Below are 15,104 nucleotides of genomic sequence, written 5' to 3'. Positions count from 1 at the left end.
GGTCATTGCCTCCTTTAAAGAAGTTTCAACACCAAGTATAAGAACAAAGATGACAAAAACATCTTGCAAACAAGTCGTCAGTACATTACGGTTTAGTAATACCTGGAATATGCTGAATGTTAATTTTTATTTGACTATTTGACATAATCCACAGATGTGTTATCAGTCCTCTTCAAAGTAGGGATGTGGAGACTTTAACATGCTGGTGAGTAACAGTCATCCAAATTTCTTTATCTTGACATTATACCGATACAAAAAACTAGAGAGATCTGGGCAAATAGAAGACTGAAGGAGGTAGACAGACGAAGTGTCATTGTATTACTATTTCAACATGTTGCTTTCTTATTATGTACTTCATGACTTATCCTAAGGTGACTTTAAGAATGTGTTAGGATTTATGTTCTAAAATCATGTGCATACAAAGTTCAAGTTTAAAAAGGTCACATACCTCATGTGTGCAGTTCATGTGCAAATAAAGTTGAAGTCTGAAATTTACATACACCTTAGCCAAATACATTTCAACTCAGTTTTTCACAATTCCTGACATTTAATCAGAGTAAAAATTCCCTGTCTTATGTCTGTCAGGATCACCACTTTATTTTAAGAATGTGAAATGTCAGAATAATAGTAGAGAGAATGATTTATTTCAGCTTTTATTTATTTCATCACATTCCCAGTGGGTCAGAAGTTTACATACACTCAATTAGTATTTGCTAGCATTGCCTTTAAATTGTTTAACTTGGGTCAAACGTTTCGGGTAGCCTTCCACAAGCTTCCCACAATAAGTTGGGTGAAGTTTGGCCCATTCCTCCTGACAGAGCTGGTGTAACTGAGTCAGGTTTGTAGGCCACCTTGCTCGCACACACTTTTTCAGTTCTGACCACACATTTTCTATAGGATTGAGGTCTTTGTGATGGCCACTCCAATAGCTCCAATACCTTGACTTTGTTGTCCTTAAGCCATTTTTTTTGTCCTTAAGCCACTCCAGCATCTTCACAAGGTCCTTCACTGTTCTTCAGGGATTGATTTGGAATTGTGATACAGTGAATTATAAGTGAAATAATCTGTCTGTAAACAATGCATAAAGTAGATGTCCTAACCGACTTGCCAAAACTATAGTTTGTTAACAAGAAATTTGTGGAGTGGTTGAAAACTAGGTTTAATGACTCCAACCTCAGTGTATGTAAACTTCCGACTTCAACTGTATATATCTGTCATGTATCCTAGTCCACTCACTTAGCTATCACAATTTCAACTGCCTCTACTTCGGTTAATTCATGTTATCTACTGTATACAGACATTTCTAACAGGAAGAGCATGGCCAGATCTTGTCTCTCTCTTGGCAAAAACATAACTAGTGCTAAAATTAGCTCAAACATATCAACCAATATGTTCAGTACTCAAAATGTCATTGCTCTTATTAATGACATATAATTATGGCATTGAGATCAGGTTGGTTATTTTTGATATATGAGGCTACAGTTGTGTGTGGCCAATTTGATCTATCATCACAATCAAGATCAAATGTTCAGCTGAAAAGGATTTGTGCTAATGTGTCTGTAGACACGGAGAGCCAGAGAACAGGTGAGATGAGTCTCTTCAGAACCATTTGGAAGACTACCGTCATATTTCTCTTATACAGATGTAAGTGATTCCTGTATTTTTGTAATATGCAAATAAATAATGTTGTGCATTACATTTTACATTCCAATAAATGTTTAGTTTAACATTGTTTAGTATTGCTTAACATTCCAGAGTTGGTTCATTCCTCTCTAGAGAGAACTGCCTGTGACATCACAATGCAGTGCATTCGGAAAGTATTCAGACCCCTTGTATTTTTCCACATTTTGTTACATTACAGCTTTATTCTAAAGTGATTAAATTGTTTCCCCCCCTCATTAATCTACACAAAATACCCCATAATGAAAAAACATGTTTGAAATGTTTTGCTAATTTAAAAAACAACAACTGACATATCATATTTACATAAGTATTCAGACCCTTTTACTCAGCACTTTGTTAAAGCACTTTTGCCAGCGATTACAGCCTTGAGTCTTCTTGGGTACAAGCTTGGCACACCTGATTTGGGGAATTCTCCCATTCTTCTCTGCAGATCCTCTCAAGCTCTGTCAGGTTGGATGGGGAGCGTCGCTGCACAGCTATTTTCAGGTCTCTCCAGAGATGTTTGATCGGGTTCAAGTCCGTGCTCTGGCTGGGCCACTCAAGGACATTCAGAGACTTGTCCTGAAGCCACTCCTGCGTTGTCTTGGCTGTGTGCTTAGGGTCATTGTCCTGTTGGAAGTTGAACCTTCACGCCAGTCTGAGGTCCTGAGCACTCTAGAGCAGGTGTTCATCAAGGATCTCTCCGTACTTTGCTCCATTCATCTTTCCCTCGATCCTAACCAGTCTCCCAGTCCCTGCCGCTGAAAAACATGCCCACAGCATGATGCTGCCACCACCATGCTTCACCGTAGGAGCGGTGCATTCAGGCCAAAGAGTTCAATCTTGATTTCGTCAGACCATTGAATCTTGTTTCTCATGGTCTGAGAGTCCTTTAGGTGCCTTTTGGCAACTCCAAGCGGGCTGTTATGTGCCCTTTACTAAGGAGTGGCTTCAGTCTGGACACTCTACCATAGAGGCCTGATTGGTGGAGTGCTGCACAGATGGTTGTCCTTCTGGAATGTTCTCCCATTTCCACAGAGGAGCTCTGTAAGAGTGACCATTCAGTTATTGGTCACCTCCCTGACCAAGGCCCTTCTCCTCCGATTGCTCAGTTTGGCTGAGCGGTCAGCTCTAGGAAGAGTGTTGGTGGCTTGGATTTTGCTCTGAAATGCACTGTCAACTGTGGAACCTTATGTAGACAGGTGTGTGCTCAATGTTGAGTCTCATAGCAAAGGGTCTGAATACTTATGTAAAAAAGAAATTTGGGGGGTATTGTGTGTAGATTGATGAGGATAAAATAATATTTAATACATTTTAGGATAAGGCTGTAACTTAACAAAATGTGGAAAAATCAAGGGGTCTGAATACTTTCCGAATGCACTGTATGTAACATGTTGTGTTTGTGGACAGGTACATTCCAGGTTCCAGCCAACCCCTTAGGTCCGAGAATGGGTATCATCTGTCAGGGGTCTGTGACTGTAGAACCTGGGCCACTCTTTCGCATGGGTTCCAACCTTACAGTGTACTGCACAACCACAAAGCCCAACTGTGGCCAGAGGTCTGTCTGTCGGTCGATCGGTCGGTAGATAGATAGATAGATAGATAGGTGTCAATCGGTTAGTGTTTGTCTGCCTGCCTGCCTATATGTTTGTATATAGAGAGGAAGGAGAGTGGCATAATGAAGAGAAGGGAACAGAGAGAGACGTTTTGTAGTATTGAAACCTCTTTGTGTTGTCAGTTTATCTGTGGAACTGAATGGGCAGGACCAGACGGCACTAGAGATCTTGAACTGTTCCACTGTCCGGCTGAGACTGACTAACCTCCGCACACCAAACTCCATTCTGGTCTGTAGGCTGCGACAAACAGACGGACGCATACAGACTGTTTGTGGGCTAGACCTTCACACTGGATGTACGTCTACTGTCTTTAGATTCTGGATGTTATCTTTGCAGTGTTGTTTCCTCTCTGGCTGGTTGTTGTTGCAGCAAATTAGCATTAGTTCTCACTTGACCAATTCTGGACTCTTATGAAATAGTAAAAAAAATTATTTTAGATGTTATTCAGAGCAATTGCTAGACCATGTAAGGGTGTGCTGTATACTATTGCTCTACTTCCCTGCAGACTCTCCTGATGAGCCCAGTGGTATAGCCTGCCAGGCTTCCAGGGACTCAGAGGAGATCACCTGTAGCTGGAGCAGAGGACGGGAAACACACCTGGTCACAACCTACAATGTCTCAGTCAGGAGGTGAGCTGGGTGATGAGCCCTGTAGTGTGGTAAAGTCTGCTCACTGTATTTTCCTCCACCTTGGGCTAGGGTTACCACATCAGAAATATATTGTGAATAGATGTGTAGCTACACTCTTAGACAAAAGGGTTCCAAAAGGGTTATTCAGCTGTCCCCATAGGATAACCCTTTTTGGTTCCAGGTAAGAAACCTTTTTGGTTCCAGGTAGAACCCTCTGAGGAAAGAATTCTACATTGAACCCAAAACGGTTCTACTTGGAACCATAAGGGTTCAAGCTGGAATCAACACGGGTTCTTCAAATAATTATCTTATGGGGACAGCCGAAGAAACTTTTTAGGTTCTAGATAGCACCTTTTTTTCTAACAGTGTAGTATACACACAATCAACCTTTTATATACGTGGCTTGAGCACTTAAACAGAATAATTAACAGATTCAAGGCAAGGAAAGCTTTTCCCCATTTGTCCTTCTCTGGAAAAGTAATGTGACTTGCTTATCCACAGTGTGAACAGAGCCCAGGTGTTTAACCGTGGGATCCAGGGTACTGGTGTGTTCAGTATTCCACGGTTGGAGCTGGATGAGAATGAACAGTTCCAGCTGAGTATAAGAGCTCACAACCACCTGGGAACATCACTGTCCCAACCCTTCAACTTCTCTGTCAATGATGTAGGTAAGTTCATGTCTCTGAATACATACATACATACATACATACATACATACATACATACATACATACATACATACATACATACATACATACATACATACATACATACATACATACATACATACATACAGTGCCTTGCGAAAGTATTCGGCCCCCTTGAACCTTGCAACCTTTTGCCACATTTCAGGCTTCAAACAAAGATATAAAACGGCATTTTTTTGTGAAGAATCAACAACAAGTGGGACACAATCATGAAGTGGAACGACATTTATTGAATATTTCAAACTTTTTTAACAAATCAAAAACGGAAAAATTGGGCGTGCAAAATTATTCAGCCCCCTTAAGTTAATACTTTGTAGCGCCACCTTTTGCTGCGATTACAGCTGTGGCAAAAGTGGCAAAAGGTCGTGGAAATGTGGCAAAAGGTCGCAAAGTTCAAGGGGGCCGAATACTTTCGCAAGGCACTGTACATACATACATACATACATACATACATACATACATACATACATACATACATACATACATACATACATACATACATACATACATACATACATACATACATACATACATACACACACACACACACACACACACACACACACACACACACACACACACACACACACACACACACACACACACACACACACACACACACATACACACACACATACACACAAGTTTTTTTATATCTTCATATATTTTGTTACCATAAAGGATGTGCACACGCCACTACCACCAAATCGCATCTCACTCTGGTGCTGGGAATAAAACAAAGAAAAATCCATTTAAAAAATCCTTGTAAATACAGTGCCTTGCGAAAGTATTCGGCCCCCTTGAACTTTGCGACCTTTTGCCACATTTCAGGCTTCAAACATAAAGATATAAAACTGTATTTTTTTGTGAAGAATCAACAACAAGTGGGACACAATCATGAAGTGGAACGACATTTATTGGATATTTCAAACTTTTTTAACAAATCAAAAACTGAAAAATTGGGCGTGCAAAATTATTCAGCCCCCTTAAGTTAATACTTTGTAGCGCCACCTTTTGCTGCGATTACAGCTGTAAGTCGCTTGGGGTATGTCTCTATCAGTTTTGCACATCGAGAGACTCAAATATTTTCCCATTCCTCCTTGCAAAACAGCTCGAGCTCAGTGAGGTTGGATGGAGAGCATTTGTGAACAGCAGTTTTCAGTTCTTTCCACAGATTCTCGATTGGATTCAGGTCTGGACTTTGACTTGGCCATTCTAACACCTGGATATGTTTATTTTTGAACCATTCCATTGTAGATTTTGCTTTATGTTTTGGATCATTGTCTTGTTGGAAGACAAATCTCCGTCCCAGTCTCAGGTCTTTTGCAGACTCCATCAGGTTTTCTTCCAGAATGGTCCTGTATTTGGCTCCATCCATCTTCCCATCAATTTTAACCATCTTCCCTGTCCCTGCTGAAGAAAAGCAGGCCCAAACCATGATGCTGCCACCACCATGTTTGACAGTGGGGATGGTGTATTCAGGGTGATGAGCTGTGTTGCTTTTACACCAAACATAACGTTTTGCATTGTTGCCAAAAAGTTCAATTTTGGTTTCATCTGACCAGGGCACCTTCTTCCACATGTTTGGTGTGTCTCCCAGGTGGCTTGTGGCAAACTTTAAACGACACTTTTTATGGATATCTTTAAGAAATGGCTTTCTTCTTGCCACTCTTCCATAAAGGCCAGATTTGTGCAATATACGACTGATTGTTGTCCCATGGACAGATTCTCCCACCTCAGCTGTAGATCTCTGCAGTTCATCCAGAGTGATCATGGGCCTCTTGGCTGCATCTCTGATCAGTCTTCTCCTTGTATGAGCTGAAAGTTTAGAGGGACGGCCAGGTCTTGGTAGATTTGCAGTGGTCTGATACTCCTTCCATTTCAATATTATCGCTTGCACAGTGCTCCTTGGGATGTTTAAAGCTTGGGAAATCTTTTTGTATCCAAATTCGGCTTTAAACTTCTTCACAACAGTATCTCGGACCTGCCTGGTGTGTTCCTTGTTCTTCATGATGCTCTCTGCGCTTTTAACGGATCTCTGAGACTATCACAGTGCAGGTGCATTTATACGGAGACTTGATTACACACAGGTGGATTGTATTTATCATCATTAGTCATTTAGGTCAACATTGGATCATTCAGAGATCCTGACTGAACTTCTGGAGAGAGTTTGCTGCACTGAAAGTAAAGGGGCTGAATAATTTTGCACGCCCAATTTTTCAGTTTTTGATTTGTTAAAAAAGTTTGAAATATCCAATAAATGTCGTTCCACTTCATGATTGTGTCCCACTTGTTGTTGATTCTTCACAAAAAATACAGTTTTATATCTTTATGTTTGAAGCCTGAAATGTGGCAAAAGGTCGCAAAGTTCAAGGGGGCCGAATACTTTCGCAAGGCACTGTACATAGTGTTCTCTCATATCTGAAAACGTTTATGGGGTTTGCATGTGAAGTAATTACTCATCCTGTAACTTGTTCCTTTTAAGGACATCTTGCTGTGAAATCCTCTGATATGGTTTGAGTTTGACATTGTTTTCAAAGGATCGGCTTCCTGCATGTATTGTCTCTATGTGCTGATTAATACCAGGACTGTCAATGTTAATAAACCGTAAATGAACAGGACATTGGGGCATAACAACTATTAAATGATGAGAACATCCCATTAAGCCCATCTAGGTTTGTAATTTACCTGATGTGTCTCTTGGCATTGCAGTGATACCAGACCCCCCTCAGATCATGAAGCTGGAGTTTTGGAGTGGCTCCAGGGAGGCTGTATTGCACTGGAACTGCTCTGAATACCCCAAACCTTTAAGACCCCACATCAGGCTCAGAACAGGCAATGGCTCCTGGGTGAGTTATATTATATTGTCGTCATCAACATCCCCATTCCTCACCTTGGTTGCATCTAAATGTTCCAATACTGTACATGCACTCTCACAGTTGGACTAATACAAGAATAAAGAGAAGAAGTATGAGTGAATGCCATTATCTGTTGGCGTTTTTGTGCAGCTGGAGCTACACTTGGATCCTAGCAGAGGCCTGGTCAAGGTGGAGGGCCTGAAGCCCATGACGCAGTATGAGTTCCAGATCAGAGTCTGTTTCTCCATAGAGAGGCCAACCTCTGCACAGAGGCCCACCCCTGCGCTCAGGCCCTCCTCCACCCAAAGGCCCCTCTGCAGTAGATGGAGCCCATCAGCTAGTAAAACAAGCCCAGGCATAGGTAAGCCCAGAGCCCAGCATGGTTTTTAAATAATGCACGTTTCAGAGAGAGCCTGTTCACACATTACAGTGAGGGTTGGAAGTCACTGACAACAGATTATTTTGACAATGTTGTGGAAGTTGTCTAAAGAAAAAGTCTAAATGTAGATATTTTTTACTAACCTGTAAAGTGTTGTCATCAGAGTAACTTGTTTTCCTTTATGTTTTCAGCGCCCACTAGAGAGCTGGATGTCTGGAGGGTGTTGGGTATCCCTGGGGTGGATGGGGTTCAGGATGTGACAGTACTATGGAAGGTATCTGCAGAAACACTATCAGTTTTGATTGGTTGGTTAGCACGCTTAGCAACAAAAAGCTGTTCTTTGACCCCAAGAACTTTAAAGAAGATCAAATAGCATACCATGGTGGACTGTTGGTGGTAATTATATTGTTTGAGGTTGTGATTTTTCAATGGTGTTCTGTAGAGCTTTAATCCTTAAATTTTGTTTGGATGATAAACTTGGATAATACTACATGGAAAGGAGATCTGTATCTATTTATCTCTCTATCTCACCTCTCTCTGTCTCATCTCTCTCTGTCTCACTTCTCTCCGTCTCACCTTTCCTCTTTTCTTCCCTCTCTCCATCTGTTCTCCCCTCTCTCTCCTCAGCCCCTGCCTCCAGGTGACTATAGTGGTCATGTGTTGAGGTATGAGCTGGACTACCTGCATGAGGGTCAGAGACAGGAGGAGGTCACGTATCCTGCTGGTGTCACCCAGTGTTCTGTCCAGGTGTCACCTGGGGTTCAGGAGCTGTTTGTAAGGGCTGTCACCTCCTACGGGACATCTCCACCTGCTACCATACAGCTCAAACACACAGGTGAGAAAATATACTTGCTACCATACAGCTCACACACACAGGTGAGAAGATACACCTGCTACTACACACCTCCCAGACACAGGTTTACTTGTTTTTCACTTAAGTAATTGTGATATGATGAACACCAACCATATTATTTGTATTACAGGTGTGTCTGGGCCTGTTCTGAGAAGCCTCAGTCCGGCAAACGTAGAAGGAGGGGATGTAGTTGCCCTGTCCTGGTCACGGGATGGATCTAGTGGGGCTGAAGCGGAGGTACTGTTGGGCTTTTTGGTGGAGTGGAAGAGTCAACATCAGGAACTGGGCTGGCAGAGAGTGGCCAGGGAGAGAAACACAACACTCATCACAGGTAAGTGCATAAGTCAGAAACACAGACACATTTCTGACCGTGTCTTTGTATACAAACTGCTGCTGATTCTGACAATGCATGTGATGGGGCAATGCTCATCATCAACCACAAGAGGTAGCTAGTGGAGAGAATTGACTATTTTGGACTACTGAGATAGACTCATCAAATCAAATCAAATGTCATTAGTTACATGCGCCGAATACAACAGGTGTAGACCTAACTTACAAACCTCTAACCAACAATGCAGTTAAAATGAATAAGAATAAGAAATAAAAGTAACAAGTAATTAAAGAGCAGCAGTAAAATAACAATAGCGAGGCTATATACAGGGAGGTACCAGTACAGAGTCGATGTGTGGGGGCACCGGTTAGTCAAGGTAATTGAGGTAATATGTACATGTAGGTAGAGTTGTCAAAGTGACTATGCATAGCATAGATGATAACAACAGAGAGTAGCAGTGGTGTAAAAGAGAGAGGGGGGTTGGGCAATGCAAATAGCCTGGGTAGCCATTTGATTAGATGTTCAGGAGTCTTATGGCTTGGGGGTAGAAGCTGTTTTGAAGCTTCTTGGACCTAAACGTGGTGCCCTGGTACCGCTTGCCATGCGGTAGCAGAGAGAACAGTCTATGACTAGGGTGGCTGGAGTCCTTGACAATTTTTAGGGCCTTCCTCTGACACCGCCTGGTATAGAGGTCCTGGATGGCAGGAAGCTTGGCCCCAGTGATGGACTGGGCCGTACGCACTTGCCCTCTGTAGTGCCTTGCTGTCTGAGGCCGAGCAGTTGCCATACCAGGCAGTGATGCAACCAGTCAGGATGCTCTCGATGGTGCAGCTGTAAAACCTTTCGAGGATCTGAGGACCCATGCCAAGTCTTTTCAGTCTCCTGAGGGGAATAGGTTTTGTCGTGCCCTCTTCACGACTGCCTTGGTGTGCTTGGACCATGTTAGTTTGTTGGTGAAGTGGACACCAAGGAACTTGAAGCTCTCAACCTGCTCCACTACAGCCCCGTCGATGAGAATGGGGGTAGCTCGGTCCTCTTTTTCCTGTAGTCCACAATTATCTCCTTTGTCTTGAGAGGTTGTTGTCCTGGCACCACATGGCCAGGTCTCTGACCACCTCCCTATAGGCCGTCCCGTCGTTTTCAGTGATCAGGCCTACCACTGTTGTGTCATCGGCAAACTTAATGATGGTGTTGGAGTTGTGCCTGACCGTGCAGTCATGAATGAACAGGGAGTACTGGAGGGGACTGAGCACAGGGGCCCCTGTGTTGAGGATCAGCGTGGCGGATGCGTTGTTACCTACCCTTACCACCTGGGGGTGTCCTGTCAGGAAGTCCAGGATCCAATTGCAGAGGGAGGTCCCAGGGTCCTTAGCTTATTGATGAGCTTTGAGGGTACTATGGTGTTGAACGCTGAACTGTAGTCAATGAATAGCATTCTCACATAGGTGTTCCTTTTGTCCAGGTGCGAAAGGGCAGTGTGGAGTGCAATAGGGATTACATCATCTGTGGATCTGTTAGGGTGGTATGCAAATTGGAGTGGGTCTAGGGTTTCTGGGATAGTGGAGTTGATGTGAGCCATGACCAGTCTTTCAAAGCACTTCATGGCTACAGACATGAGTGCTACGGGTCGGTTGTAATGATTCTCCTCTTCGTCTGAGGAAGAGTAGTCAAGATTGGACCAACATGCAGCATGGTAAGTGTCCATGTTAATATTTTAATATAACAGAACACGCAACAAATATAACAACGAGAATGTAAGAAACGAAACAGTCCTGTCAGGTGAAACAACACAAAACAGAAAACAACTACCCACAAACACAGGTGGGAACAGGCTACCTAAGTATGGTTCTCAATCAGAGACAACGATTGACAGCTGCCTCTGATTGGGAACCATACCAGGCCAAACACAAAGAAGTACAAAACCGAGAACAAAACATAGAATGCCCACCCCAACTCACGCCCTGACCAAACAAAATAGAGGCATAAAACAGGAACGTAGGTCAGGACGTGACATCGGTAGTCATTTAGGTAGGTTGCCTTAGTGTTCTTGGGCACAGGGACTATGGTGGTCTGCTTAAAACATGTTTGATTTACAGACTCAGACAGGGAGAGGTTGAAAATGTCAGTGAAGACACTTGCCAGTTGGTCAGCGCATGCTCACAGTAATCCATCTGGCCCTGCGGGCTTGTGAATATTGAACTGTTTAAAGGTCTTACTCACATTGGTTGCGGAGAGCGTGATCACACAGTCTTCCGGAACAGCTGGTGTTCTCATGCATGTTTCAGTGTTATTTGCCTCGAAGCAAGCACAGAAGTAGTTTAGCTCGTCTGGTAGGCTCGTGTCACTGGGCAGCTCTCAGCTGTGATTCCCTTTGTAGTCTGTAATGGTTTGCAAGCCCTGCCACATCCAACGAGAATCAGTGCCGGTGTAGTACGATTTGATCTTAGTCCTGAATTGACGCTTTACCTATTTGATGATTCATCGGAGGGCATAGTGGGATTTATTATAAGCTTCCGGGTTAGAGTCCCGCTCCTTGAAAGTGGCGGTTCTAGCCTTTAGCTCAGTGCAGATGTTGCCTGTAATCCATGGCTTCTGGTTGGGGTATGTACGTTCGGTCACTGTGGGGACAACGGCATTGATACACTTATTGATGAAGCCAGTGACTGATGTGGTGTACTCCTCAATGCCATCTGAAGAATCCCGGAACATATTCCAGTCTGTGCTGGCAAAACAGTCCTGTAGCTTAGCATCTGCAAGCGGCAGGGTAGCCTAGTGGTTGGACTAGTAACCGAGCGTTGGACTAGTAACCGAAAGGTTGCAAGTTCAAATCCCCGAGCTGACAAGGTACAAATCTGTCGTTCTGCCCCTGAACAGGCAGTTAACCCACTGTTCCTAGGCCGTCATTGAAAATAAGAATTTGTTCTTAACTGACTTTCCTAGTAAAAAAAAAATAATAATAATAATAATCTGACCACTTTTTTATTGACTGGGTCACTGGTGTTTCCTGCTTTAATTTGTGCTTGTAAGTGGGAATCAGGAGGATAGAATTATGGTCAGATTTGCCAACTGGAGGGCGAGGGAGAGCTTTGTATACGGCTCTGTGTGTGGAGTAAAGGTGGTCCAGAGTTTTTTCCCTCTGGTTGCACATTTAACGTGCTGATAGAAATTTGGTAAGACGGATTTAAGTTTCCCTGCATCAAAGTCCTCGGGCCACTAGGAGCGTCGTCTCTGGGTGAGTGTTTTCCTGTTTGCTAATGGCAGAATACAGCTCATTGAGTGCGGTCTTAGTGCCAGCATCAGTCTGTGGTTGTATGGAGACAGGTAGATAGTGTGGTAGATAGTGTAGTCTACAGCTTATCATGAGATACTCTACCTCAGGCGAGCAGATCCTCGAGACTTTTAGATATCGTGCACCAGCTGTTATTTACAAAAATACATAGTCCGCCGCCCCTTGTCTTACCAGACGCCGCTGTTCTATCCTGCCAGTGCAGCGTATAACCAGCCAGCTGTATGTTGATAATGTCCTCGTTCAGCCACGACTCCGTGAAGCATAAGATATTACAGTTCTTAATGTTCTGTTGGTAGTTTAATCTTCCGCACAGGTCATCAATTTTATTTTCCAAAGATTGCACGTTTGCTAGCAGAATGGAAGGCAGTGGGGGTTTATTCGATCGCCTACGAATTCTCAGAAGGCAGCCCGACCTCCGGCTCCTTTTTCTCCGCCTTCTCTTCACATAAATGACGGGGATCTAGGCCTGTTCCCGGGAAAGCAGTATGTCATTTGGGCTCGTCAGACTCGTTAAAGGAACAAATGATTTTGCCAGTTCTTGGTGAGTAATCACTGTTCTGATGTCCAGAAGTTATTTTCAGTCATAAGAGACGTTAGCAGCAACATTATGTACAAAATAAGTTTCAAAAATAAGTTACAAACAAGGCAAATAAACAAACAAATGCAATTGGTCAGGAACACGTAAAACGTCAGCCTTCTCTGGCGCCATCTTATTCATGTATTATATGGTGTGTTTTGTTTCAGGTCTGACGCCGGGAGTGAGGTATAATGTGTCTCTGTATGCTGACACTACATGGGGTGTGTCCAACCCCTCATCTGGCCTGGTTTATTCCAGAGAAGATAGTAGGTTTACATGATTAGGAATTTGTGAAGTTATCCCTCATGTAAAATAACACATTGTGTTTTTGTTTGCTACTTTATGGTATTACTTTGCACTGCTGTTTCGTTACTATCTCCTCCTCTGACGAAGAGGTGTAGCAAGGATCGGACCAAAATGTGGCGTGTAGATTACGATTCATGTTTAATGACAAACACACTAAACACAAACACTACAAAACAATAAACGTAATGAACGTAACGAAAACCGAAACAGCCTATACTTGTGTAAACTATCACAGAACAAGGACATCAGGACACTAAGGACAATCACCCACGAAACACTCAAAGAATATGGCTGCCTAAATATGGTTCCCAATCAGAGACAACGATAAACACCTGCCTCTGATTGAGAACCACTTCAGACAGCCATAGACTTAACTAGAACACCCCACTAAGCTACAATCCCAATACCAACACACCACATACAAAAACCCATGCCACACCCTGGCCTGACCAAATAAATGAAGATAAACACAATATATTTCGACCAGGGCGTGACAGAACCCCCCTAAGGTGCGGACTCCCAGACGCACATCAAAACAATAAGGGAGGGTCCGGGTGGGCGTCTGTCCATGGTGTCGGCTCCGGCGCGGGACGTGTACCCCACTCTATCAATGTCTTAGTCCCTCTTCCTCGCGTCCTAGGATAGTCCACCCTCGCCGCCGACCATGGCCTAGTAGTCCTCACCCAGAACCCCACTGGACTGAGGGGCAGCTCGGGACTGAGGGGCAGCTCGGGACTGAGGGGCAGCTCGGGACTGAGGGGAAGCTCGGGACTGAGGGGAAGCTCGGGACTGAGGGGAAGCTCGGGACTGAGGGGAAGCTCGGGACTGAGGGGAAGCTCAGCACTGAGAGGAAGCTCAGCACTGAGAGGAAGCCCAGCACTGAGGGGAAGCCCAGCACTGAGGGGAAGCCCAGCACTGAGGGGAAGCCCAGCACTGAGGGGAAGCCCAGCACTGAGAGGAAGCTCAGAACTGAGAGGAAGCTCAGGCAGGTAGTTGGATCCGGCAGATCCTGGCTGGCTGGCAGTTCTGGCAGATCCTGGCTGACTGGCGGATCTGGAAGAGTCTGGTTGACTGGCGGATCTGGAAGAGTCTGGTTGACTGGCGGATCTGGAAGAGTCTGGTTGACTGGCGGATCTGGAAGAGTCTGGTTGACTGGCAGATCTGGAAGAGTCTGGCTGACTGGCGGATCCTGGCAGACTGACGTATCTGGAAGAGTCTGGCTGACTGGCGGATCTGGAAGAGTCTGGCTGACTGACGGATCTGGAAGAGTCTGGCTGACTGGCGGATCTGGAAGAGTCTGGCTGACTGGCGGATCCTGGCAAACTGACGGATCTGGCTACTCCATGCTGACTGGCAGCTCTGGCTGCTCCATGCTGACTGGCGGTTCTGGCTGCTCCATGCTGACTGACGGCTCTGGCTGCTCCATGCAGACTGGCAGCTCTGGCGGCTTCTTGCAGACTGGCAGCTCTGGCGGCTTCTTGCAGACTGGCAGCTCTGGCGGCTTCTTGCAGACTGGCAGCTCTGTCGGCTTCTTGCAGACTGGCAGCTCCTTGCAGACTGGCAGCTCCTTGCAGACTGGCAGATCTGGCTGCTCCATGCAGACTGGCAGCTCCGGCTGCTCCATGCAGACTGGCAGCACTGGCTGTTCCATGAAGACTGGCAGCTCTGATTGCTCCATGCAGACTGGCAGCTCTGATTGCTCCATGCAGACTGGCAGCTCTGGCTGCTCCATGCAGGCTGTCAGCTCTGGCTGCGCTAAAACAGGCAGGAGACTTCGGCAATGCTGTAGAGGCGGAAGGCTCTGGCAGCGCTAAACAGGCGGGAGACTCCAGCAGCGCAGGAGAGGAGGAAGGCTCTGGCAGCGCTGAACAGGCAGGAGACTCTGGCAGCGCAGGAG

At 44.8% G+C, this 15,104-nt stretch overlaps 1 protein-coding gene across 1 annotated transcript; it reads left to right on the top strand.

The window, feature by feature from the left end:
• Positions 1–20: 20 nt before the first annotated feature.
• On the top strand, positions 21–7,431 carry LOC121846536 (interleukin-23 receptor-like). The gene is made up of 7 exons (XM_042322198.1): positions 21–205; positions 1,564–1,644; positions 3,073–3,220; positions 3,401–3,573; positions 3,784–3,907; positions 4,409–4,571; positions 7,327–7,431. Exons 2-7 carry the CDS (start codon positions 1,590–1,592, stop codon positions 7,327–7,329), a joined length of 666 nt encoding a protein of 221 aa, XP_042178132.1. The 5' UTR covers positions 21–205; positions 1,564–1,589; the 3' UTR covers positions 7,330–7,431.
• The last annotated feature ends 7,673 nt before the right edge of the window (positions 7,432–15,104 follow it).

The sequence above is a fragment of the Oncorhynchus tshawytscha genome, linkage group LG05 (assembly GCF_018296145.1).
Source record: "Oncorhynchus tshawytscha isolate Ot180627B linkage group LG05, Otsh_v2.0, whole genome shotgun sequence".
Taxonomy (NCBI): domain Eukaryota; kingdom Metazoa; phylum Chordata; class Actinopteri; order Salmoniformes; family Salmonidae; genus Oncorhynchus; species Oncorhynchus tshawytscha.
Note: the sequence above shows the minus strand (reverse complement) of the source record. Positions and strands in the feature narration are given on the sequence as shown.

Coding starts and splice junctions, on each gene's coding strand:
- LOC121846536 (XM_042322198.1), top strand. CDS start 1,590: ATGAGTCTCTTCAGAACCATTTGGAAGACTACCGTCATATTTCTCTTA. Junction 1,645..3,072: donor CATATTTCTCTTATACAGAT/GTAAGTGATTCC, acceptor GTTTGTGGACAG/GTACATTCCAGGTTCCAGCC. Junction 3,574..3,783: donor GCTAGACCTTCACACTGGAT/GTACGTCTACTG, acceptor ACTTCCCTGCAG/ACTCTCCTGATGAGCCCAGT.